The following is a 26,727-nucleotide window of genomic DNA, read 5'->3' as shown; positions in this document are numbered from 1 at the left end:
CCTCCTTGTCATTTGCCCTTCCCTGCCCTCTTCCCCCTTCTTGTCATCCCCCTCTCTTGTCATAGAGAAGCAGCATGGCCTAGTGGCAAGAGCAAGGGCTTGGGAGCCAGAGGTCATGGGTTCTAATCCTGGCTCCTCCATTTGTCTGCTGTGTGACCTTGGGCAAGTCACTTCACTTCTCTGTGCCTCAGTTCCCTCATCTGTAAAATGGGGATTAAGATTGTGAGCCCCACATGGGACCACCTGATCACATGTATCCTCCCCAGCGCTTAGAACAGTGCTTTGCATATAGTAAGCGCTTAATACCAAAATTATTATTATTATTATTCCTCCCTTCTGCATCACCTAGGCACTTAGGTCCATACCTCCTTACACTCTATCATTTCCCCTACCTGTAATCACTGAATGCTATTTGAGTGCTTACTCTGTGCAGAACACTGTATTACAATACAAGAATAGATGATCCCTGCCCAACAGGAGCTTACAGCCTAAAGGGGGAGATGGATATTAAAATAAAATTACAGCTGTACATAAGTGCTGTGGGGCTGGGGGGACACATCATTCCAACATCTCCCTCACTAGATTGTAAGCTCCTTGTGGGCAGGGTTCCTATCTGCCAACTCTATTGTATTGTACTCACTCAAGCGCTTAGTACAGTGTTCTGCACATGGTAAGTACTCAAATACCACTGATTGATTGATTGACTAAGGGTGGTCAGCTAGGCTCATTGCCTGCCACTCTGGTCCCCTGGGAATGCTCCGGGCAGCCCTGCTTGGTGCTTTAGGATTGCTTTTTTTAAAACCCCTTGCAAGACTCTCCCTGCCTTTAGGGGTCTAAAACTGGTAGTCAGAGCGGCCGAAAAAAAGAGGCCTAGTCATGTGACAACCTGCCCCTCACTGTCTGTTATACTGTCCTCTCCCAAGTGCTTTGCACAGAGTAAGCGCTCAATAAACACGATTGAATGAATGAAAGAAACATGGCCATGGAGGTCGTACTGAAGGACCTCTATAGCTTGGTGATGATACATGTTGGAGGTCAGTCCTAAAAGGCCCCCGCTTAATGAGCGATAGTGATTTGTCCAAGAACCCTCCTGGAACCAGTGGGCTGGCTCCTTCAGCAGTGTCACCACGGTGCTTAAGGTTAGCCGTTGGATTCGTTCATCTTGCAAACTGCTCCTCTTTCGTGCTGCTCTTGGCTGGCGGATTGGGTGTTTCGCGACGAAAGCATACGCCCCAACACCTCTCCTTGAATAGCTCGAGTGGAAACTGTCCCGCCGGCCGGAATCTGAACTCAGCTCCTCTAGAAAGGAGCCACAGAGGCCTCTTAAGAGTGGCGTTTTGGGGGCAGATCGAATGGCTGTAGGTGCAGGTAGGTGTGGAGGAAGAGCCCAGCTCCAGGCTCCAAATTTAAGTCAGGAGGTCACGCTCCCGGTCCATGTGCGAGAAAGGGAGGTACAGCCCGAGCTCAGGTTTGGTCACAGGTTCTTGGTTCGCCTCAGGTCCCAGAAAGGCAGCCTGGGCCTCCTCAAGCTCTCAGTGGCTAGTCCCTGGCTGGGGGAAACGACACAAGGAGGAGCCACCGGGACCCCTGTTTACGGCTCCGGAGGACCCTCCTGCCCCAGTCCCCTCCCTGGAACCATGTCATTCATGCTGACTGGATCGCATCCCCCTTGGAACGAGCGAAAACACACACATGCGCAGTGGTGTCCTTGCTGCCGGGCTACAGCCCCAGGAAAAACAAGGGGCAGGACAAGCCTGGAGGGCACAGAGTCAAAAGCTCTAGTGGAAGATGAGAGCCTCAATAAGCCCCTCGAGCTTCTTGAAGAGACGGGGAGGGAAGAGAGAACAGGAAGAAGGGAAAATGCCAGGTGTGTTTCCCACCTGCTGTCGCTATCCCCTTACCCGCTCCAGCAGGTAGCGGACCGTCTCGATCTCTCCGAAGGCGGAGGCCCAGATCAGGGGGGTGAAGCCACGCTCATCCGGTTTGTTTATCAAGTTGTCACCTGGCAGTGAGGGAAGTGGGGCTGAAACATCTCCCCCACCCTAGTCTCCAGAGCAGCAACCCTGCTGCAGCCCAACCCAACATCTGGAGTGGGGAGGGGAGAAGGGTGGGGGGGGAGAAAGACTGGTGACAGCAGTCACCCACCCAGGTTGGTCAGGGATATTTTCGGGGGGAAGGGGCAGGGGGGCTCAAGCTGGTGCCCAGTTTTAGATCTGAAGTCAGAGAGCGGAGGCTACCACACCAGCATTTTTCAGACAGTGGAAGACACAAAAACACCCAACCGTTGACTTTCCCCGCAGAGCCAAATGCCAGTGATCGGGCAGACGGAGAAATAAAAGCAGCCATGCAAATGAGCACTGGCCCATGGAAGAAGTCAGGCGGCCGATGTTTACCATTGCCAGATGCATCAACACAACGAGATTGGTAAGCGTGGGGAGGGCTGGTATATGCTGCAGGCTGGTAGGTTTCTGAGCATATCTGCATGACTGGTTTAAAAATCTTCCCTGTGCTGAGCCAGGATGATGCATCATGAGGGAGGTGTTCACTGACACCCGACAGCTGTGTTTCCAAGCAAAGCAAACACACGGAGGCCACGGCTGAAGGTTCTCCCAGTCGGCGGCTTCATCCGCCTTGGAAATACTGGCTGAGAAGTAGAGAGTTCAGGGAGGAGAGGAACTCCAGCCCAAAGTTTCACGCACCTTTTCGAAGATATTCTTTTAACTGGTTCAGTTCTCCCTGAGCAGCTACTTGGTGGATGGACAGAGCTGTGGTTTCCCAGATTGAGGTGGGACGGGAGGGTGGAGAGAGAGGAAAACAAACAAACAAAAAAAACCAAAAAAGAAACCCAGCAGCTTGTACAAGATCAGAATCATCTTGCTATTTTGAATGTGTGCGTGCTGCAAACTGACAGAGCTCTGCGTTAGGGTTTGGGGGAAAAAGAGCCAAGATATCAAACTTTGGGGAGGAAGTAGCAAAGCTTAAAAATTTAACACCTCAATCCAATTTATTCCTCCTGTCTCTAGTTACTATTCATGGCCGTTTGAAAGACTATTCAGTCAGTGTCCGGGGGCTGTTCACAACCTAACAAAGCCTTGCTCTTGAGGGACAGTTTGCAGTTGACTAGTGACCACCTGTGGGTGGATTATCCATGTCAAAACCCACCCACCTTGGGCCTGCCTTCTCTCAAGCCTCCCACCCTGCAGCATCTACAGTTCCACAGGGCCCCTTCCTCACATCTCCGGGACAGGTCCTTTGGCTAACTTCTTCCCTGCTGCCCAAATGGGGGCACAAGCTCCCTCCCCTGCTTGGTAGTATTCACTCCACATCACCCCCTCCATCAGTGTGGATAACTGAGAGCTGCGTGTAGTTAGGCAGCAGCCGAGGACAGATCTCGGGCTGCTTCCCTTTTTCTGAGCAACCCCCTCTTAGTCAGTCTTCCCCCTCCTCTTGCTCCTTAGCTGTGAAGCGACCGTCTCTATATGTTGCTGATTTTTATTTCCCAAGCGCTTAGTACAGTGCTCTGCACACAGTAAGCGCTCAATAAATACGAATGAATGAGTAAACGTCCACGTGCCCAGCCCCTCCCTGCATTGGATTCGATGGAGCCACCTGGTCCGGGGTCCCCGGGACGGCCGATACTCACAGTCAAGCGTGGCAGGCAGAGCTGAGATCTCGTTTCCTCGCTGCCGATTTGTCAGGGTTGTGGAGTGCTTCAATGAATTGCTCACTGAATTACAAGAGGAGAGAAGTGAGGAGAAGGAGGTGGTGGGAGAGGCAGGGGGAGGGGGTGTCTCTCAGGGCTTTCTGGTGTGGTGAGAATCGGCAAAGACATCGGAAAAGAAAATGCTTTTAGCTTCTTTGGAGCCAGGCTGAGGCTTGACACGGGTGGAATTTGTACTTTCCAACCACTTAGTACAGTGCTCTGCACACAGTAAGCACTCAGTAAATATGACTGAATTGAATTGGTGTGTGCCCTAGGTCCCACATCCTTAGAGGTGAACAGCCCCCCCTCCCCCACACACATACCAACTGCAGGGAGCACTTTAGCACAGTGCTCTGCACACACCCTCCAGGATTCAACGGGGACCCGAGGGGCCGGAGAAGGGGAAGTGAAGAGCGGGAGGTGGAATGCAAATTGCTTAGTCCCACCCATCCACATTCACGGTCATGGCTTGCAGCTGTCACTGTCAAGAAAAGCAGCAGGGGAAGGGAGAGGCAAAGGTTGGAGCGGCAGAAGAGTGGCCCCACAGACCAGGCCAGGGTTTGGCCTAGATGGGACAGGAGCAGTCTTCCAGCCTGGTCAGAGAACTACTGTGTAGCCTCCTGGCTGGAGCCAGTGGCACTGGTCTGGCCTACAGAGAACAGAGAATTCTTGGCAAATTCTGGTCTCTGGCATTTCAGCTATCACACCACTTGCCCCATTCACTGGAAGTTAAAGATCTGGGTTACTGAAACTACCTCAAGCCAATAATAAGATCAGAAGGTTACTGTTTGCTGCCAACCCCTTGCTCACATCCTCCCTTCTGCCTGGTACAGCTGGCAGATCACTTCTCTCCCTATCTTCAATGCCCTTCTGGAATCACATAATAATGACTGTGGTGTTCGTTAAGTACTCACTCTGTGCCAAACATTGGACTAAGCGGCACTGGGGTAGATACAAAATAATCGGGTTGGACACGGTCCTTATCCCACGTGGGACTCACAGTCTGAGAAGGGAAAACAGGTATTGAATCCCCATTTTATCGATGAGGTAACTGAGGCCCAGAGAAGTTCGGTGACCTGCCCAGGGTCCTCATCCACCAGCCATCTATGCATCAGGGAAAGAGACAAGTATGATTCCCCCCTGTTCGTGGCATTGGTTAATGTGGGGGAGGGGACTTGGGGGAGGGTCTTAAGGCCTTCTTTTATGATCCCAGAAATAGAACATGTGCATCGAGAGCTTCCAAATCCCGAGGCTCCAAGCTGTGCCAGGCCTCATTCCTTGTGCCAGGTGACCCATCTGCAACTTTTGGGGGGGAACACAGCCCCTGCCCCCCGCCCAGTGTGGAACCTGGAGGACAGCAAATGGATTCCCCCATTATCCCAGCTATCCCACGGGGAGCACCACCCAGGCCTCAGCTTCCCTTCATCTCCCTCTGATCTTACGACCATTCCCTGAAAACTCACTATTTGGCGGGCAGAAGCCAGGATCCAGATTCGAAATCATTTGGTCTGGGGTGCAAGGAAGGAGATGCAGCATCCCGGTTTTTGGGTCATCCGCGTCATCCCCAGGGGTTTCCTTTGCTTCCCTGAGGTCGGTGGCAGACGGCTCCTGGGTTTGGCTGGGACTACTGGCAGTAGCAGAACCTTTAGAGGAGTCAGCGGCTTCCTCCTTACCCTCCATGAGAGCAGCTTCTGTGAAATAAGAAATGGCAAAAATGAAGAATGCAAACACCCGAAGCACGGAGCCTCCTGGTGACACCTCCTGTCCCAATTCCCTGAACCGCCACCCTCCTGGTTCTTCTGAATTCTGACCCTCCCCACAGCCCTTCTGTCAGCCTGGCCGAAAGCTCTGCTCTGGGAACTCAGAAACTAGCGTTCTAGTCCCGGTTCTGCGTTCTGGAGCTGTGCCACCAATGGGGAAAGCTCCTAGGGCATTCCGAGAGGTGGACAGGTCCAGCAGGAATCCTGAGAAAACACAGGCTGATGCAGGCATCAAAGACCACAGCAACTGGGTCATAGTGCTACGGCACAGCTTCGGCGGCCATCACTTTGGTCGACAATGGGCCGACAGTGGGCTCTGCACGTTAAAAAAAAAACTGCATGCACTGCACAGTGTGCAGCACCCCTGCCCGCCTGCTCAATTGTTGCGCTCTGTGCCCTACCAAGACCCAGCCCCTTCAATCAATTCCTTTGTTCAGGTTCTTGGTCCTGAAGTTTCATTCAGAACTGAAGCTCACCCACGCACTACTACCCCTCCTGATTTTTTTCTCGCAAGCTACTTTTTCCATTTGAGGCTAAATGGAGGAGGCCAGGGTCAGCTGGACTCTGACAACTTCTATGATTTGCATATGGCATTTCAGTACAAAGGGCAGCTTTATATTCTGACAGAGGATCAGGGAGCGGGGGTGGGGGGGGGGAAGGGAGAGAAATGGGAAGAAGGGCAAGAATGGGGAGTCGGAAAGGAAGAATAGAGGGTGAACTTCCAATATGTCCCATTTTCCTTGCACAACCACCCTAATCTGCAAGCCGTTAGGTCCGCCCTTTCCCATAGGAGGGAAAGTTCACCCCCCTTCTAGACTGTGAGGCCGTTGTTGAGTAGGGACCGTCTCTATAAGTTGGAGACTTGTACTTCCCAAGTACAGTGTTCTGCACACAGTAAGCGCTCAATAAATACGAATGAATGAATTAATTTAGCCTAGAGAACTAGACGGGAAGCTTCCAAGGTTACGCGGATCACCCAGCCGGGGCCTGACCGTTAGAGGTGTCTCGTGGTGGGAGAATAAACCCGTAGTGTGCCCTTACCGTCCAGGCTGGATGCCCGCTCCCTGCAGCTTGCAATCAGGACTGTGGGTTAGGGTGCCAAGCTCTCTCCATGAGCAGCAGTACCAGCCTCCAGGCCTTTCTGTGTGTGTGTGAGAGACACAGTGCGTGTGTATGTGTGGAGGCAAAACTTACAGCTTTCCTTTCACTCCCTCGCCCGCAATTCCCTAATCCCCTTAGCGGGGCTGCCCACAATGCAGCCGCACTCCGTCCCCTCCCACCCAGCAACAGCTGCAGAAAGGAAAGAGGGGAAGAAGGGGATGGGTTTGGGAGTAGGGGCACACTGGCTCTTTAAAAATTCAGCTCGAGCCGGAATGAAGAGGGTGGGGCTTAGGTCGGGCAAGGCGCCACTTTAACCCGGAGAATTAATTCCAAAAGCGCGCTCGCCATACCCTTTTCAGTGCCTCCCCTGAAAGCAGTGTGCGAGCGGCGGTGGTGGGTGGGGCTTCTGGACAATTTGAAGGTTTAAAGGGACAATGCCACCTCCTTTTAGTCCCTTTACCCCCTTCCCAAGTGCCAGCCTGAGGGGGAGGGTTGTCTCAGGGTCATGTGTGGGGGCCTAGGGGAAGCCTTGCCCAGGGCCGGTGACACGCCTTCTGGCAGTCGTGGAGGGCATAAGGAGAGGCCCTTCGTAGTCAGTGGTGAGTCCAGGGGCTTGAAATAGGGAGGCTCCCGCTGCAGCCCCTTCAAGAGCTGGGGGTGGGTGGGTAAGGGGAAGTAAAGTCATGGACCTGGAGTTCTTCCTCCCCTACTCACCATTGAATAAGACGGGGCTACTCTTCTTCCTCACCCCCACCCCGGGATCCAGGGGGCTTTTCAACTCCTCAACTACGGTGGTCGTAGCCCCACCGTACCTCGCCCCCGTCCTGCCCCCCTCTTCCCACTCTAGGGCTGAAGTTACTCACAGGCCCCTCGGTTTGCTCCTTGCTCCTTGGGGGGAACCGGGCCGGAACTCTCGGTGCGCGGCTCCGGGTTTCCGCGGGGAAAGAGGGGAGCCTTGCACCGCCTCTCCCCTCCCCTCCCTTCGCCCGCCGTGTCGCCGTTTGGTCTCTCCCTCTTAGTCCCCTCATGGAGGAGCCGGAGATGCAGCTCAAGGGGAAAAAAGGTAGCGCTGGGGGGGGCGGGGGGACCGAATCTCGCAACTCGGTGGGGCCTCCCTACCCCTAAGGCCGCGATCCGGGCCTAAATTTGGATTTTTTTTTGCAGGGAAGAGATAAAGGGTAACACCGGAAGTGGGGGGGGCCCCTCTGGGCAAGGCAGTGAAAAGGACAAGAGAGCCCCCCTCCCCCCAAACGAAAATAATAATAATAACAGGCATTTGTTAAGCGCTTGCTATGTGCAAAGCACTGTTCTAAGCGCTGGGGAGGATACAGGGTGATCAGGTTGTCCCACGTGGGGCTCCCAGTCTTCACCTTTTAGACTGTGAGCCCACTGTTGGGTAGGGACTGGCTCTATATGTTGCCAAGTTGTACTTCCCAAGCGCTTAGTACAGTGCTCTGCACACAGTAAGCGCTCAATAAATACGATTGATGATGATGATCCCCATTTTCCAGGTGAGGGAACTGAGGCCCAGAGAAGTTAAGTGACTTAACCAAGATCACACAGCAGACATGGGGCGGAGTCGGGATTCGAACCCATGACCTCTGACTCCAAAGCCCGGGCTCTTTCCACTGAGCCACGCCGCTTCTCTAGACCAATCCACCCTCTAACTAGCTCAGAACAAACAAGTTCCCCAAAGCCCCGGAGATCCGAAGGAAACTGCGAAACCAGTGGTTTGGTATGACCCTGGAAAGGAACTGGCCATTCATTCTGAAGGCCTTTCACTATGTAAACGTTCCTCGATACGTTCGTTTTTTCTTGTTGGAAGGAAGAAACTGATGTACGACGACATTTAGTGACTACCGAAAGTCACCCAGCAGTCAGTAGACTTCTCCAGCCTTGATTTGCTGGAAGGGAGGAGAATTCCTCTTAAACCGCTGCAGACAAAGGATCATAGCGCATCAGGGCTTTTGTGGTTTAAAGAGTGGTACCATGCCCCTAAGCCGGCTGCAGACTCATTTCCCTGGCAACAACTCCCGGGTGGAAGTTGCTGCTTTCTGTTAAGGTGCCCTTGTCCATTCTCTGAGCGGACTGTAGTGGCACAGGGGATTGAATTGGCCCAAACGTTCACAACGTATGCCTGGTCTTCACTGAAATCACTTGTTGAAGTCTCTGGCGGATCCGGTGAACGGGTGGGGGAAAATGCCTCTCAATCCTTGCCAGTTTGAGCTCTTGGGGGGACTTATCACCCAAGGGATGCGAAAGAACAGAAATGGCACTGTTGCGGAGAGCTGGCTTTGATGTCAGGTTATGTAAAGGGGAATGTAAGGGGGTGATTTTAATTGTTTGCTTATTTCCCTGTTTTGTCCCTGTCTTTGCTGCAATCAACACAGTTACAGACAAATTCACAGAAAGTGTGTATGTCCTAGCCAATGAGCCATCGGTGGCACTGTACAGGTTACAGGAGCATGTGAGGCGGTCACTCCCCGAACTGGCACAGCACAAGGTGAGCCCTGAATCTGCCTTAAATTATATTTAAGCGTTTACTATATGACAGGCACTGTGCTAAGCTCTGAGGGTCTACCAATCAAGCTAATCAGGCTGGACACAGTCCAGGTCCCACATGGGGCACACAGTATTTATTCCCATTCTGCAGATGAGGTAACTGAGGCACGAAGAAGTGAAGTGGCCTGCTTAAGGTCACCCAGCAGACAGCTGGCGGAGCTGGGATTAAAACCCAGGTCCTTCTGACTCCCGGTCTCAGGCTCTATCCACTAGGCCACACTGCTTCTTGGACCTCTTCCTTAAGTCATAGGAACGGCATCTTTGTTTTTCTTCCCCCATGATTCTTGGCAGGGTTTTTTTTGAGGTGTCTCCCCCTCTAGATCGTAAGCTCCCGTTAGGCAGGGAGCGTATCTACCAACGCTGTTGTACTCTCCCAAGTGCATCGTACAGTGCTCTGCACACAGGAAGCCCTTTTATTTTGTCAATATGTTTGGTTTTGTTCTCTGTCTCCCCCTTCTAGACTGTGAGCCCACTGTTGGGTAGGGACTGTCTCTGTATGTTGCCAACTTGTACTTCCCAAGCGCTTAGTACAGTGCTCTGCACACAGTAAGCGCTCAGTAAATACAATTGATTGATTAATAAAAGCTAATGATTGGCATGTTTTTAGATGAGAGCAGCTTTGGATAAAGCTGTTGCCTTGGATTAGTAAGAATTGAGCACATAGAAAAGAGTGCTGATTTTCATGAAGGTTACTTCTTAGTAATGGGGTGGCTGGGCTGTGGGTTTTGGGGGTCTCCTTTTAGAGGCATAACCTGGTTAAAAGTTTGTATTGATTGTAAAGCCTATTTGGAGTTTCTCGGCGGAGCACAGAGCGTGTTGAGATTGTTAACTCTCACCAGCCCTGAAGCATAGGCGGAAATTGTAAGAGAAGCTGAGCCCCATTCCCTCCCGCGACCCCTCCCCCACCCTACTGAGAATTTATTCATTGGCCAAGGTTTTCCAGGAAGCCAGAGGCCAGAGCAGGGAGTGAAATTTCCTGTTTAGTACTTTTTCCACTGGACCCTACTGCCAGCAACTTTTTCTGTGCTAACAATTGCCACTCTGTGTGGGTATTCCTCAATGTGTGTGTTTTTCAGGCTGGCGGGGAGGGAGGGGCTGAGGCCCAGAGGGGTTTAGGGAGGATTGAAAGGCAGAGTCAAAGAGCTACTGACTATCCAGGGTCACCCAATGGTCAGAATTCTGTAGGCCTGATTTCCTGGAAGGGAGGATATTGCCTCTTTCATAACTACAGGCCAAGGAATCTGGTCCATCGGGATTTTCGTGGTTAAAGAGTAGCACCGTGCCCCGGTGCCAGCTGCAGACTCATTTCCCTGGCCACCACCCCCGGGTTGAAATCGATATGCTCTGTGGCTCTGTGCGGCCGGAGGTGCCCATTCCCAGCACCGCTGTGGTGCCCAGCCCCTGCTCCCAGCGGCTGTTGGAGATCAGGTGGGATCTCACGGGACTTAATCCCTGCATCGGTTAGCCCCGGGCTGGGCATCGGGGGAGGGAATTGAGAGGTCTGATTTTTCTAACTGATCTGTGTGTGTGGGGGGGTATTTTCTGCCTGAAATGTGTCTGTGGAGAGAATGGGAGATGGCAGGAGAATAAGTAGAAAGATGGCCCACAAGAGGCAAAGGAAGATAATGAATTTCAGCTAGCAGCTGTGGTTACATTCCCCCTCCCCTCCGTCCCCCGCCAAGCGCCGATTCCTGACGCTTTAATGCCAGCCCTGTTGTCCTTCTCCGTCTTCTGCCAGTCATGATTCATTAGGAGTGAGGCCCCATGCTTGGATTACTGCTCTAGGTCTATGCTAATACAACGTCAGTCCTCATTTTTCACCTTTGCTTTACTGCCTTCGTTTTCAAATTAACCTGGATTGCGGCACTTTATTATTCAATTATTTATTACCGGCTCATACGCGCACGCGCGCACGCGTGTGTGTCGGGGGAGAGTGTGCAAAGGCTGAGAGGATCCCATCTCTACGACACGGGGGCAGATTCTAATGTTATTCCCGAGCCGTCATCTGCCTTGATTGAATCAGGATCACCCCAATTTCAGGGACTTATGTCCCTTGAACAAAAGAAAATTGAGCAAAATGTAAGGCAAGTCAGGCGGAGGGAGGAAATCTGTTTCTAGCAGTGATTATAAGGTGCTTGGAGGAGGAAGGGAAGAGTCGGCAGGCTTAGGTTGCCGGCTGCATCGGTGATGGGGTGTCTCCGTGGGGTCCCAGAGGTTTCCGATCAGAAATTGTCGCTGAGTCTTCGGAACCCGCATTACTCTTTGGATTGACATAATAATAATGATGATGGCATTTATTAGGCGCTTACTATGTGCAAAGCACTGTTCTAAGCACTGGGGAGGTTACAAGGTGATCAGGTTGCCCCTCAGGGGGCTCACAGTCTTAATCCCCATTTTACAGATGAGGTAACTGAGGCCCAGAGAAGTGAAGTGACTTGCCCAAAGTCACACAGCTGACAATTGGCGGAGCTGGGGTTTGAACCCATGCTCAAACCCCATGACCAAAGCCGGACTCCAAAGCCCGGGCTCTTTCCACTGAACCACGCTGCTTGGAATCGGACTTGGTACGCACGGTCCCGGTGTTGAAGACTTCTTCCCCTGTTCCTTTCGGCAGTCGGTTCCATTCCCGGGGACCCAAAGGCTCTCTGCCCATCCGCCCCTAAGCATCTCCCGTGGTTCCCTCTTCCAGACTGACCGTGATTCAGCTTTTTCTTGGGGATGCCACCGGGCTTGGGCGATTGTGACTGCAGAATCAACTGATCGAATTCATTCATTCAGTCGTATTTATTGAGCGCTTACTGTGTGCAGAGCACTGTACTAAGTGCTTGGGAAGTACAAGTCGGCAACATATAGAGAAGGTCCCTACTCAACAATGGGCTCACAGTCTATTATTGAGCGCTGACTGTGTGCAGAGGGCTGTACTAAGCACTTGGGAGAGCACAATACAACAGAATTGGTAGGCATGTTCCCTGCCCATAATAATAAAAATGATGGTATTTGTTAAGCACTCACTACGTGCCAAGCACTGTTCTAAACACTGGGGTAGATACAAGGTAATCAGGTTGCCCCACATGGGGCTCACAGTCTTAATCCCCATTTTACATTTTAGGGAGGCAGCGTGGCTCAGTGGAAAGAGCCCGGGCTTTGGAGTCAGACGTCATGGGTTCAAATCCCAGCTCTGCCAATTGTCAGCTGTGTGACTTTGGGCAAGTCACTTCACTTCTCTGTGCCTCAGTTACCTCATCTGGAAAATGGGGATTAAGACTGTGAGCCCCCCATGGGACAACCTGATCACCTTGTAACCTCCCCAGCACTTAGAACAGTGCTTTGCACATAGTAAGCGCTTAATAAATGCCATCGTTATTATTATTATTATTATTACAGATGAGGTAACTGAGGCACAGAGAAGTTAAGCTACTTGACCAAAGTCACACAGCTGATAAATGGCGGAGCTGGGATTAGAACCCATGACCTCCGACTCTGAAGCCTTGGCTCTTTCCACTAAGCCACGCTGCTTCTCATGAGCTCACAGTCTGGGGGGAACAGATGTTAATATAAATAAATAAGTTTTAGGTATGTACATAAGTGCTATGGGGCTGGGGGCGGGGTGAATAAAGGGTGCAAATCCAAATCTAAGGGTGTTGCAGAAGGGAGTGGGAGAAGAGGAAATGAGGTCTTAGTCAGGGAAGGCCTCCTGGAGGAGATGTAATGAAGGAATCAAGGGGGTGTATATAGATGGGGATGGGGAGAGAGGGTTACTTTAGAGTGGCATTGACCAGCTCAGATTACTTTTTCAGTCGTTATTACGAACATTTATTATGTAGATATGGTGTGCTAAGCACTGGGGCAATGGATTAAGACTCAGTCTCTGGGCCCCAATCTAAGTTGAGAAAAACAGACAAGTACAGCAAGACAACCCAAGGCAAGCCACAATGAAAACAAGTTAAATTTCCACAATAAAATAGCACATGAAGATACGTCAGTTGAGTGGGATTGGGACGGAAGAATCTTTGGGAACGTCAGCGCACCAAGCAACAGATTTTGGCTACAGAGCGCTATCACCTGCCCAGCATTCGTTCTCAGAGTTGGTCGGGGAGTGACGGGGGGCAGCCTTGGTCCCCATGATGTCATTCATTCATTGTCGTATTTATTGAGCACTTACTGTGTGCAGAGCACTGTACTAAGCGCTTGGGAAGTACAAGTCGGCAACATATAGAGACGGTCCCTACCCAACAATGGTCTCGCAGTCTAGAAGGGGGAGACAGACAACAAAACAAAACATGTAGACAGGTGTCAAAGTCGTCAGAACAAATAGATGTCCAGTGTGGGGGGGAGACAGAGGGGAAGGGAGGTTGCCCCCGGGCATGAGGTGGCCCCCAGGTCTCTGGTGGCATGAGGTGGCTGGGCTGAGTGGATCTGTGCCATGTTTGGCACAGGGCAAGACAGACGTGTTGGTGAGAAATGAGTTTGGTGTTTGGCTCCCGAGTGGCTTTTTATCCAGACCAGGTGCCCATAGGAAGAGCTGCAGTTTCTCGTCGTCCTCCTTTCCCCGGCTTTTGCAGAACCACACAGCCCACCTCCCCTCCTCACCTCCAAGCGGTTCTGCAGTTGTGTAGCTGAAGCAGAGCTTGGAAAATCCTTTAAGAACTCAACACCAACCCCAAATCCTAGCCACAGCTGGAATTATCATCATCAATGGCATTTATTGGGCGCTTACTGTGTGCAGAGCACTGTACTAAGTGCTTGGGAGAGTTGATAGACAGGTTCCCTGCCCAATCTTCACTGTCCCTCCCTGCAGCTTGGGCCGGGGTCTCCAGGAAACCTGGATGAGGTCCAGTGCTCTGCCCACACTAAGCGCTTAATAAATGCTACTACTACTACACCGAGGGTCCAGCCCGGTGGCTGGCCTCTGGAGGCAGAGGAGTAGCCATTTGGTGGCTCCGTTTCCTGTCGGTCGCCATTCCGGGGGGCGGTGAAGCGGGCTCGCCGCAGCTGCCCCCTTTGCTTCCATAATACCAATTTTGGGGAGGGGGCGGGGGGGCATTCAACCCCTTCAGTCACTGCTCTCTGTGTGCAGAGTTGCCCCAGCACCCACTACAGAACCCCCAGGGTCTTTCAGGGGACCAGAGACAGGGCACACACAAACACACACATCCCTGCTCCACTGCGTGTCTCAACCTAGGACCAAAAAGAAGCCAGCAACAGCATTTCCCTATCACCAGAGGAGGTGGTTTCCCCAACCCTTCTCAGTAACCAGTTCTGCCCCAAAAGGGCTCCGCGACAGGCTTTACTTTTGACCCAAGGGTTGGACACCACCGGCACCCAATGCAGAACCCAAGGTGCCGGAGACCAGCAACTTCTCAGAACGAGGCGGGTCTCCAGAGGCCCGCTGGGCGGTGTCTGGAAAAGCCTTCAGGCTCTTGGGGGGTTTTGGGGGAGTTTTTGGTACCCCCTTGTTGATCCACCGTTCCGGTTTGTTCTTCTGTCTTGGTTTCCTCAGCGGGCCTGAGAAAAAGAGTGCTTGGGTTTCATGTTTATTCAGCCTTTTTACAATTGCTCCCAAGCTGCTGCCCTGAGAAAGGCCCAGGACGTGCAAAGCAGATTTATTCATCGCTGCTGGGATAGAGAGGCCTTTGGCTTTTTATATCATCTTTCCCTTTCCTCGTAGTCTCGCTTCTAGTGAATTACATTGAATAAAGAGCCCAGCAGTGTCAGGCTCTTGCTGAAAGGGTTCTAGTGGCAGAGATTTGTCACCCCCTCTGGAAACTACCCTTACGTAATCCCCACCCCCACATACACACCTAGTTAGTTTTAAGACCCTTCTTGCAAGCATCACACTGGGCTGACTAAAAAGCCAGAGAACGTCCAGTGAGGCTGTTATGTTGTGATCTAGAGTGTTATAGGGATCTGCCTGGGGGTGGTTGAGCTCCTGCAATCCACAGGCATCAGATCGCTGCTTAGGGGGCCTGGAATTAGTATGGGACTGACTGTTCTTGGGCTAACTCTGCGGTTAGGGCCCGTCAGTTTTGTGGCAGGACGTCAACATTTGAGGTTGCCACGGGTGTCATGAGACCATTGCTCTGTGGCAGTCTGTCAGAAGTGATCTGAATCAAGACTTCTTGGCCTAATGGCTTGCCTTTTTTAATCTGTATTTCGGGCCCCCGTTCCGGGCAAGGGAGGCTCTTCTACTTCAGCCTCAAATTCTAATTTTGCTTATAAGCATGGGGCAGAGCTCTTTCCTGAATGTTGTGAAATTAGTGTATACCATTTCTAAAATGGCAGTTTACTCTCCCCTGGCTTCCCCCTGCCCCCCAGTCAGCAACTTCTCCGGGATTTTTGAAAGCACTCAAACCTATGCCGTGTCCCACTGTTTCCGTTCCAGATGCCAAATGCCTGCTTCTTTCCACAATTCACTCCTGTAGCGCAAAAATGCGAGGGAGGCGTGATTGAAGTGCCTGTGCGTGTCCTGTCTCCATAGCTGGATGTGCAGCTGCAGGAGTGTTTTTCGCAGGTGTCAGACACAAATCTGGTAGAAAACCATTCTCCCTGGAGTATGTGAATTCCTAAAGTGGCAAGCTGCAGTGAGTTGGGGGGTGGGGCGGTTTTCTACTGACTGCAGCTCATTCAAAAAACATCTCTATCTTCCCCTCTTCCCCATCTGAGAATTTTGACTATATTTTCTCCATTATCTATGCTACACGGACCCCACTTTGCTGTCCAAGCACTGGTTTGCTTGCTACCCCAAAGATTAGGAGATAGCGGCTCTTGGTTTCAGGTGGGGGGGAATATCATGTGTTTAAGGGATACACAGCCAAATCCTTAGGCGATACAGAAGAGAAGGAGAATAGGAAAATGAGGACTTAGTCAAGGAGGGCCTCTTGACGGAGATGTAATTTTAGTAGAGTTTTGGAGGTGGGGAGAGGGTTGGGCTGATGGCTATGAAGGGAGTGGGAGTTCCAGACCAGAGGGAAGATGTGGATGAGGGAGTCGGCGGCGGGATAGATGAGATCGAAGTAGAGGGAGTAGGTTGGCATTAGAGGAGCCAAGTGTGCGGGCTGGTAGGGTCTATGCCGTCCATACAGCCTTTAAAAACAAACAACCTAATGGATGTTGCCTGGAAGTGAATTGGAGCCCAGTGGTCCTCTCCCCTGATGATTTCCTCATGCATTCTGACATCACTTTTTGTCTTGGGGGGCCAGGTTTCCAGGGTCGGTAAGGGGGGTCGGGGAGGGTAGCTAGCAATAGCACAATAACAGATGGATCTTTTGTTCCTCTGGAGGTTCCATTTAAATGCAAATGGCTCGAATAAAAAACAAAAACAAAAAAGGGTGAGGAAAAGTTTGGAAACCTAGACAGAAACAGAGTGGTTTCTGTATAGCATTTGGTGGGAGTTTTTTCACTATTCTTAATGTCTGTGGTTCCCGTGTTGAGAGGGTGCAAAAATGTCAACGTTTCTAGTCTTGCCTAGGAGATGTAAAACTTTATTCAGCAGGACAGCTGGATAGGAAGTGTCCCTGCCTGACCATCCCTAAAAAAACTCAAACTGCATCCTGGGGTGATCAGGTAATAATGGTATTTGTTAAGTGCTTACTATGTGCCAGGTACTGTACTAAGCTCTGGGGTGTATCCAAGCAAATCGGGTTGGGCACAGTCCCCTGTCCCAGGTGGAGCTCACAGTCTCAATCCCCATTTTAATAATAATGATGGCATTTGTTAAGCACTTACTATGTGCCAAGGACTGTTCTGGGGGAGATACAAGGTAATCAGGTTGTCCCACGTGGGGCTCACAGTCTTCATCCCCATTTTACAGGTGAGGTAACTGAGGCACAGAGACGTGAAGTGACTTGCCCAAGGTCACACAGCAGACAAGTGGCAGAGCCGGGATTAGAACCTGTGACTTCTGACTCCCAAGCCCGGGTTCTTTCCACTGAGCCACGCTGCTTCTGACAGATGAGGACACTGAGGCACAGAGAAGTGAAGTGACTCACCCAAAGTCACACAGCAGACAAGTGGCAGAGCCGAGATTAGAAGTCATGACCTTCTGTCTCCCAGGCTCATACTCTATCCACTATGCCAGTAATATAATAATGATTATTATAATCATTGTGGTATTTAAGTGCTTACTCTGAGCCAAGCACTGTACTAAGGCCTGGGGTAGGTGCAAGATCATCAGGTTGGACACAGTCTAAATAGGAGGGAGAATCCTTACTTTATAGATGAGGAAACTGAGGCACAGAGCAGTGAATCAGTCAATAAATGGTATTATTGAGCATTTACTATGTGCAGAACACCATACTAAGTGCCTGGGAGAGTACAAGGCAATAGAGTTAGTAGCCACGATTTGTGTTTTCAAGGAGCTTACAGTCAAGTTGGAGAGGCAGACATTAAAACAGATTACAGATAGGGGAAGTGTCAAAGGATAAAGTTATGTACATAAGTGCTGGGGGTGGGGTATCGTACATAGGCGACACAGACTAGACTGTAAGCTCCCCCTCTAGACTGTAAGCTCGTTGTGGGCAGGGAACGTGTCTGTTTATTGTTGTACTCTCCCAAGCGCTTAGTACAGTGTTCTGCACACTGTAAGTACTCAATAAATATAAATGACTACGAAGGGAGGGCGAATAGATGGGGGGTGAGGGGTTAGTGAGGGAAGGCCTCTCGGACGAAATGTGATTTTAGTAGGGCTTTGAGAATGGGAAGAATGATGATCTGTTGGATATAGTAATAATAATTATGGTATTTAATAATAATAATAATGGCATTTATTAAGCGCTTACTATGTGCAAAGCACTGTTCTAAGTACTGGGGAGGTTACAGGGTGATAAGGTTGTCCCACGGGGGGCTCACAGTCATAATTCCCATTTTACAGATGAGGTAACTGAGGCACAGAGAAGTGAAGTGACTTGCCCAAAGTCACCCAGCTGACAGTTGGCGGAGCCAGGATTTGAACCCATGACCTCTGACTCCAAAGCCCATGCTCTTTCCACCTAGCCACGCTGCTTCTCTGATATGGATATGAAGGGGGAGGGCGTTCCAGGCTAGAGGGAGGACATGAGCAAGGGGATATTGGTGAGGTCGAGGTACAGTGAGCAGGTTGACATTAGGGGAGTGAAGTGTGTGGCTGGATTGCAGTGGGAAGTTAGCAAGGTTAGTTAGGAAGGAGAATGCTGATTGAGTGCCTTAAAGCCAATGATAGTTCCTGTTTGATGCAGAGCTGGAATGGCAACCATTTGAGGTTTTTGAGGGGAGGGGAGACATGGACTGACTGACAGTGGGTTTTTTAAGAAAAATGAACTGGACAGCAGAGTGAAGTAAGGACTGGAGTGGGGAGAGACTGAAGGCAGGGAGGTCAGCAAGGAGGCTGATGCAGTAGTCAAGGTGGGATATGAGATTTTGGACTAGCATGGTAGAAGTCTGGATGAAGAGGAAGGGGCAGATTTCTCCGAAGATGTTTTGAAGTGAAGTGACTTGTCCAAGGTCAGAAAGCAGGCAAGTGGCAGAGCAGGGATTAGAACCCAGGTTCTGATTCCGAAGCCAGGCTCTTTCCACTAGGCTATGAGGACTGTTTCCTGCCTTAATCCTAGAAAGCAGCATGGCTCAGTGGAAAGAGCATGAGCTGGGGAGTCAGAGGTTGTGGGTTCTAATGCCGGCTCTGCCACTTGTCAGCTGTGTGACCCTGGGCAAATCACTTAACTTCTCTGTGCCTGTTGCCCCATCTGTAAAATGGGGGTGAAGACTGTGAGCCCCAAGTGGGACAACCTGATTATCTTTTATCTACCCCAGCGCCTAGAACAGTCCTTGGCACATAGTAAGCACTTAACAAATACCAACATTATTATTATTATTATTAGAAAGGCTGGAGTGTCTTCAGGCCTATCGGTCCTACCTTCACTACATCACAAAAATCTGCTCTTTCCTCTCCTTGCAAACTGCTTCCATGCTGATCCAAGTATTTATCCTATCCCGCCTTGATCAGATGAGATCTCCTCCCTCCTCTCAAGTGCTACTCCAGCCACCTGTGCTTCTGACTCCATTCCCTCTCATTTTATGAAATCTCTCACCCCGTCCCTCCTCCCCTCCTTAACTTCCATCTTCAACCGCTCACTCTCCACTGGTTCTTTCCCCTCTGCCTTCAAACATGCCTATGTCTCCCCCATCCTAAAAAACCCCTCTCTTGACCCCATCTCCCCTTCTAGTTATCGCTCTATCTCCCTCCTACCATTCCTTTCCAAACTCCTTGAACGAGTCGTCTACACCCGCTGCCTCGAATTCCTCAACACCAACTCTCTCCTTGACCCCCTTCCAGTCTGGCTTCTGTCCCCTACACTCCACCGAAACTGCCCTCTCAAAGGTCACGAATGACCTCCTTCTTGCCAAATCCAATGGCTCCTACTCTATCCTAATCCTCCTCCAACTCTCAGCTGCCTTTGACACTGTAGACCACCCCCTTCTCCTCAACCAACCTTGGCTTCAGAGACTCCGTCCTCTCCTGGTTCTCCTCTTATCTCTCCAGCCGTTCATTCTCAGTCTCCTTTGCGGGCTCCTCCTCCCCCTCTCATCCCCTTACTGTAGAGATTCCTTAAGGGTCAGTTCTTGGTCCCCTTCTGTTTTCTATCTACACTCACTCCTTTGATGAACTCATTCGCTCCCATGGCCTCAACTATCACCTCTACGCTGATGACACCCAAATTTACATCTCTGCTCCTGCTCTCTCTCCCTCCCTTCAGGCTCATGTCTCCTCCTGCCTTCAGGACATCTCTATCTGGATGTCTGCCCGCCATCTAAAACTCAGTATGTCCAAGACTGAACTCCTTATCTTCCCTCCCAAACTTTGCCTTTTCCCTGACTTTCCCGTCACTGTAGATGGCACTACCATCCTTCCCATCTCACAAGCCCGCAACCTTGGTGTCATCCTCGACTCCGCTCTCTCGTTCACCCCTCACATCCAATCCGTCGCCAAAACCTTCTGGTCTCACCTCCGCAGCATCGCCAAGATCCACCCTTTCCTCTCCATCCAAACCGTTACCTTGCTGGTTCAATCTCTCATCCTATCCCGACTGGATTACTGCATCAGCCTCCTCTCTGATCTCCCATCCTCCTCTCTCTCCCCGCTTCAGTCTATACTTCACACTGCTGCCCAGATCATCTTTGTGCAGAAACGCTCTGGGCATGTTACTCCCCTCCTCAAAAATCTCCAGTGGCTACCAGTGAACCTGCACATCAAGCAAAAACTCCTCACTCTCGGCTTCAAGGCTCTCCATCACCTCGCCCCCTCCTACCTCACCTCCCTTCTCTCCTTCTACAGCCCAGCCTGCACCCTCCACTCCTCTGCTGCTAACCTCCTCACTGTACCTCGTTCTCGCCTGTCCCACTGTCGACCCCCAGCCCACGTCCTCCCCCTGGCCTGGAATGCCCTCCCTCCACACATCCACCAAGCTAGCTCTCTTCCTCCCTTCAAAGCCCTACTGAGAGCTCACCTCCTCCAGGAGGCCTTCCCAGACTGAGCCCCCTTTTTCCTCTCCTCCTCCCCATCCCTCCTGCCCTACCTCATTCCCCTCCCCACAGCACCTGTACATATGTTTTTACAGATTTATTACTCTATTTTACTTGTACATATTTACTATTCTATTTATTTTGTTAATGATGTGCATCTAGCTTTATTTCTATTCTGACAGTTTTTACACCTGTCTACATGTTTTGTTGTCTGTCTCCCCCTTCTAGACTGTGAGCCTGTTGTCGGATAGGGACCGTCTCCACATGTTGCCAGCTTGTACGTCCCAAGCGCTTAATACAGTGCTCTGCACACAGTAAGCGCTCAATAAATACGATTGAATAAATGAATGAATGAATGACTACTGCACTAGCCTCCTCGTTGATCTCCCTGCCTCTCCCCGCTCCAGTCCATACTTCACCCTTCTGCTTGGATCATTTTTGTATAAAACCATTCAGTCCACGTTACCCCATTCGGGAACTTCCAGTGGTTGCCAGTCTACCTCCACATCAAACAGACAATCCTTACCACTAGCTTTAAAGCACTCAATCACCTTGCCCCCTCTTACCTTACTGATTTCCTGCAACGCAGCCCTCACACTTTGCTCCTCTAATTCCAACCTACTCACTGTACTTCTATCTTGTCTTTCTCGCCATCGACCCTTTGCCTAAGTCCTCTGTCTGGCTTGGAATGCCCTTTCCCTTTATATCTGACAAATGATTACTCACCCCACCTTCAGAGCCTTGTTAAAATCACATTAAAATACCTTCGTCATTATTATTTTTTGTTCACAGCTCTAGGTTCCTACTGTAGCTCACTAGTAATAATAATCGTGGTGTTTATTAAGCGCTTACTGCGTGCCAAGTAGATACAAGAGAATCAGATCAGGCACAGCCCCCATCCCACATGGAGTTCACAGTCTCTGGAGAGAGGGAGGAACGCGTATTTAATCCTCGTTTTGCAGAGGTGGAAAGTGAGGCCCAGAGAAGTGGAGCAACTTGCCCACCACAAGCAGGTGGTGGAGCCGGGATGAGGACCCAGGTCCCTTGACTCCCAGCCCTGTGCTCATGCTAGGTGATACCTGAGATATCTGAGGGACTCAGGAAAAGACTGTTCATCCTTTCCTTCCCTTGTAGGATTAATCTCGATATGGTTTTGTGGAAAAAACACTGGCTAGGTTGGTGAGTAAAAGCTTGAGGGTGGGGGGAGGGCAGGAAGGTGGAAAGTCCACCCTCTCCACTCATCTCAAGCAAGACCCTGTGGTTTTTTTTTTATTTAAAAATTAACCAGAGAGCTCCAAAACACGCTTCTCAAACTTGGCAAGACAAATGGAGCATCAGGCAGCGGTTCTGGGGACCCCTGGCCCAGCTCTGCCTGGGACCAATGAGGATGGAAGGAGAAGAGCCTCCCGCTCCCCACACAACCCTGCTAAGTGGGGTGGACCCACCGGGAATTCTGGAAAACGAGTTCAAAGTTGGTGCGGGACCAGCTCAGCGGCTCTGGGCAACTTTTGACAGCCCCCTCCCTCTCCCAGCCTTTAGGAGAACGTAGAACCTCTCATTAATACTACTAATTATACTACTAATACTACTAATAATAATACTAATAATACTACTAATATTAATAATACAGAGCTACTCTGTAATCTGCCATTTGGGCCATTGTACATCATTAACTGATGTTAGTTATTAAAACCCAGCCAAGGGGATGTCCTGGGAATTTCAAGAAAGGACACTGAGAAACGGTGTAAAAAGTTAGGCGCTCTAGGGGAAGATTGCTTGTTCCTAATTAAGGGCCCCGAAAGCCCCAGGAAGTAGTAACGATGTTGGAGCAGAAACCTTTGTGGATGTGGATTTAAATAGCAGGGATGGGTGGCATTTGAAATCCACTAGTAAACGCCGAGGGCTGGGAAGATAAGTGTCTTAACTTTCAGGACCTGTGCTTGACAAGGGAAAAATAGGAGAGTCGGTCTCCACTCCTTGAGCTAATCTTCAGTTTCTGAAAGTTGTCTGAATTCCTACTGAGCCTTCTTCAAAGATTTCTTGGGCCCCTGAGCCATGTGGTATGGCGTATGCCTGACTGGTGTTTGTGTGCTGATGGGGGATGGGCGTTGGAGGTGTTTGTACCCTCCAACAAAGGAGAATGAGATGAGACCAGGCCTTACCACTAACGAACACAAAGGAATTCCACTTGTCAGTCAGTGCTGATCCTGCTAAGGGGAGCACCCCAATCCCCGGTTTGGGAGAAATATTCCAGTTCCCGTCACAGATTGCCGAAATATCCGAGCCCAGCTGAATGACTCCAAATCCTGTGGCCTCTTGGGTTCCCCTCCGGAACTTGGGGAGAAAACTGCAGTTTTCCAAATGAGGGAGTAAGAGCGCCATCTTCCGAGTCACTAGCCTCACTTGAGACAGCTCTTAAATATACCGCTCCCACATCCAGACTGAGATCAGCCGCACTGAACTTGTGTAACTTAGGAGTCTCCGAGAGAGTGGCTATTTGCCCTTAGGACTTCGGATCGTATGGGCACCTTGAGGTTAAAACAGATCTTTTTTTTTCCCCTCCTCCAAGTCTACTTCCCTGTGGAAGTTCATTACCGAAAGGGATAGTGAAATACTGTTGTCATCATGCCAGCGCAGCAACTGATCAGCTGTACCTTGATCTCGTCTTATCTCGCCGCCACTGACGTCTTGCCCCCGTCCATCCGCTGGCCTCGAATGCCCTCCCTTTTCATATCCAACAGACAGTTACTCTCCCCACCTTCAAAGCCATCTCCTCCAAGAGGCGTTCCCTGCCTAAGCCCTCATTTCTTCTTTTCCCCCTTCCTTCTGCACCACCCGGATTTATTCCCTTTATTCACTACCCCCATCCCTAGCCCCACAGCACTTATGCGCATATCTATAATTTATTTATATTAATATCTGTCTCCTCCTCTAAACTGTAAGCAGGGAATGTGTCTGTCACATGGTTGTACTTAAGCATTTAGTACAGTGTCTGACTGATTTACAAGCAGTTATGCCTACAGAGTTCATATGTTTTTGGCAATGGGACAGGGAGGTCGTGGGTGTCTTATGAGAAGCAGTGTGGCCTAGTGGAAAGAGCACGGGCCTAGGTTCCACCGCTTACTTATTGTGTGACTTTGGGCAAGTCACTTCACTTCTGTGTGCCTCAGTTCCCTCATCTGCAAAACGGGGATTAAATCCCTCTCCCTCCAATTTAGACTGAGAGCCCCATGTGCGACAGAGACTATGTCCAGTCTGATTACCATGGGTCTACCCCAGCATTTAGAACAGTGCTTGTCCTATAGTAAGTGCTTAACAAATACCATAATTATTCATTCTTACTATTAGTAGAAAGAGCACAAGCCTGGAAGTCGGAGGACCTGGGTTCTGATCCTAGCTCCACCACTTGTCTTCTGTGTGACCTAGGCAAAGTAATTTAACTTCTCTGTGCCTCAGTTCCCTCATCTGCAGAATGGGGATTCAGTACCTGTTTTCCCTCATCCTTAATCTGTGAGCCCTATGTGGGACCTGATTATCATGTATCTACCCCAGGGCTTGACACACAGTAAGTACTTACCAACTGCCTAGCAGCATGGCCTAGTGGATAGAACACGGGCAGGCCTGGGAGTCAGACGGTCATGGGTTCTAGTCCCGGCTCCGCCACTTGTCTGCTATGTGACCTTGGGCAAGCCACTTCACTTCTCTGGGCCTCAGGTCCTCCATTTTTAAAATGGGGATTACGACTGTGAGCCCTGTGTGGGACAGGGACTGTGTCCAAACCAATTATCATTAGAAAGTACTTGGCGTATAGTAAGTGCTTAACAAATACCGTTATTATCATTATTACTGTTATTACTGTTATTATTGTCATTATTCTGTGCTTTCTGGGCAGACTTGTCCAAGTCACTTTCCTATGAGAATTCTGTAGCTTCTGCAGCCGCCTTCACTTTTTCCTCTCTTTTGTCTCCCATGTAGTCTGATATGCAGAGTTGGGAGGAGCAGAGTCAAGGTGCCATCTACACAGTGGAGTATGCTTGCAGGTAGGACACTTGAGAATCAATCAATCGTATTTATTGAGCGCTTACTGTGTGCAGAGCACTGTACTAAGCACTTAATAATAATAATAATAATGATGGCATTTGTAAAAGTGCTTACTATGTGCCAAGCACTGGAGGGGGGGGGGGGCGGGGGGGGGGGGGGGGATACAAGGTAATTAGGTTGTCCCCCGTGGGGCTCACAGTCTTAATCCCCATTTTACAGATGAGGTAACTGAGGCATAGAGAAGTTAAGTGACTTGCCCAAAGTCACACAGCTGACAAGTGGCAGACCTGGGATTAGAACTCATGACCTCTGACTCCCAAGTCCGTGCTCTTTCTAATGAGCCACGAGAAGCCCTTGGCCTTTCTGCCGCTTCACCCACCACTCACCCTTCCTTTTCTTCTCCATCAGAGAAGCAGCATGCCATAGTGGATAGAGCACTGGACTGGGAATCAGAAGGTCATGGGTTCTAATCCCGGCTCCTCCATTTGTCTGCTGTGTGACCGTGGGCATGTCACTTTACTTCTCTGTGCCTCAGTTACCTCATCTGTAAAATGGGAATTGAGATTGTGAGCCCCACGTGGGACAGGGACTGTGTTCCACCTGATTTGCTTGTATCCACCCAGAGCTTAGTACAGTGTCTCGCACACAGTGCTTAACAAATACCATTATTATTATTATTATTTCTTCCAAAACCCACAGGCATAATTGGATTTGAGGACCGGGCAGGAGAGGATGTCTGTTCTCCACTGTCCCCCCACCCCCCCCAAATTTAGCCACCCCTCTCCCCTGGCCCTAGGTGGTTTTCCAGCACTTTCCAGGCTGCCCCTTATGCACTGGGCTGGATCCTATCTAGGCTTCTGGCAATGTGGGTGGAGCACTTCAAAAAGCAAAACCACATCTTGATCCCAAAGCTGTTGGGTTGGTTTCAAAGAAGGGTCAGGGCTTTATTAAGCATCTAACGCTGTGGGACTTCCCATTATCCCACTGGCCACTGAGACTTCTCCCAGCACACACACGGTCTCTCAGTGGATTTCACTATGGTCAGAGTCAACGGAGAAAGCCCCTTCCACAACTATTCCACCATCTTCAGACCCCCACCCCAGTTGCATCCTGCACATTGTCTGCTGACCGCTCTTACAGCTTCCCAATAGATTGTATTTACCCCGACCTGTTTTTCCCTGCTGTGTTCCAGCGCTATAAAGAACATGACGGACAGTAGCGTGTATTTCCGCAGCGTCGAAGGGCTGCTGAAGCAGGCCATCGGCTTCAAGGACCAGATGACTTCTTCACAGGGTCGCAGGTAGCTCTGGAAAAGACGGACCGAACTCTCTTAGCCACCGTTCTTATTTCTTTTAGGGAGCTTCAAGCTCTCTCTAAAGGGATTCCCCTAGTAGAAGACCATCTTGACTGATGCTTCCTCAGTCCTAAAACCGTTATAATGCCTGGTGGCTTTTTCACCTCGTAGTTCTCATGTGGGAGAGCATTTGCAAGATGGTAGAAGAAAAATAGCTAAAATAACTTCATGCCTATTTGGAAAAGGTTGGTGGGGGAGGGTTGTTTTTTGGGGGGTTCCGTTCATATTAATGGATGAATGCGTGATCTGCAGGGCAGGTTTTAGCTCTGAGTCTAACTAACCTCGGATGTTGCCTTTGGGTGGAGATATTTAGAGATCAGAGCCCCTCCGTAGGCCAGGAGGAGCAGAAAATGCCCGTTTGGTCCCAAGCACTTGTATTCCACCCCTACACCCTATCTGGCACCTGACCGTAAAACAGGTTGGCAGAGCTGAAGACTATAGCTCTTGTCGATGTTACCATGGCAAATGTCTGTTTAAAGGGAATGAATAAAAGTCCCATCAGTGGAAGGTGTGTGCCTCATTTATTTAGAGCTGCCTCGCTAAGCCCACTGGGGCATCAGCACCACAAACTCACCAATTGTTTCAGAATGTAAACCTCAGCCCACCCCACCCCGTGCTAGGCGCTTTAAACTTCACCCTCCCCTCTCCCTTAGTTCCCCCGGCTTAGGGGTCTTGAGCCCCGAGGTTTTGTGGAAGCACGGCGATTTGACTGC

General features: G+C 50.4%; 2 protein-coding genes across 7 annotated transcripts in view; one reads left to right on the top strand and one right to left on the bottom strand.

Annotated features, from left to right (window-relative positions):
• Nucleotides 1–7,510, bottom strand: part of RFXANK (regulatory factor X associated ankyrin containing protein) — a 16,034-nt gene extending 8,524 nt beyond the window's left edge. Inside the window, exons 1-5 of one of the 4 annotated variants that reach the window (XM_038771947.1) lie at nucleotides 7,428–7,510; nucleotides 5,167–5,394; nucleotides 3,644–3,727; nucleotides 2,700–2,765; nucleotides 1,902–2,002 (exon numbers count right to left, since the gene is read on the bottom strand). In XM_038771947.1, the coding sequence (XP_038627875.1) occupies nucleotides 1,902–2,002; nucleotides 2,700–2,765; nucleotides 3,644–3,727; nucleotides 5,167–5,383 (468 nt within the window). In that variant the 5' untranslated portion in view covers nucleotides 5,384–5,394; nucleotides 7,428–7,510. Of the gene's footprint in view, nucleotides 1–1,901; nucleotides 2,003–2,699; nucleotides 2,766–3,643; nucleotides 3,728–5,166; nucleotides 5,395–5,939; nucleotides 5,967–6,504; nucleotides 6,742–7,427 lie in introns of those variants that run through there. The other 3 variants (XM_038771946.1, XM_038771948.1, XM_038771949.1) reach the window with 3 other exon arrangements.
• Nucleotides 6,994–26,727, top strand: part of BORCS8 (BLOC-1 related complex subunit 8) — a 26,856-nt gene continuing 7,122 nt past the window's right edge. The window contains exons 1-4 of one of the 3 annotated variants that reach the window (XM_038771951.1): nucleotides 6,994–7,163; nucleotides 8,955–9,067; nucleotides 24,595–24,659; nucleotides 25,853–25,960. In XM_038771951.1, coding sequence (XP_038627879.1) covers nucleotides 7,070–7,163; nucleotides 8,955–9,067; nucleotides 24,595–24,659; nucleotides 25,853–25,960 — 380 coding nt within the window. In that variant the 5' untranslated portion in view covers nucleotides 6,994–7,069. Of the gene's footprint in view, nucleotides 7,164–7,512; nucleotides 7,628–8,954; nucleotides 9,068–24,594; nucleotides 24,660–25,852; nucleotides 26,522–26,727 lie in introns of those variants that run through there. The other 2 variants (XM_038771953.1, XM_038771952.1) reach the window with 2 other exon arrangements.

This window comes from Tachyglossus aculeatus, chromosome X1 (assembly GCF_015852505.1).
Source record: "Tachyglossus aculeatus isolate mTacAcu1 chromosome X1, mTacAcu1.pri, whole genome shotgun sequence".
Lineage (NCBI taxonomy): Eukaryota > Metazoa > Chordata > Mammalia > Monotremata > Tachyglossidae > Tachyglossus > Tachyglossus aculeatus.
Note: the sequence above shows the minus strand (reverse complement) of the source record. Positions and strands in the feature narration are given on the sequence as shown.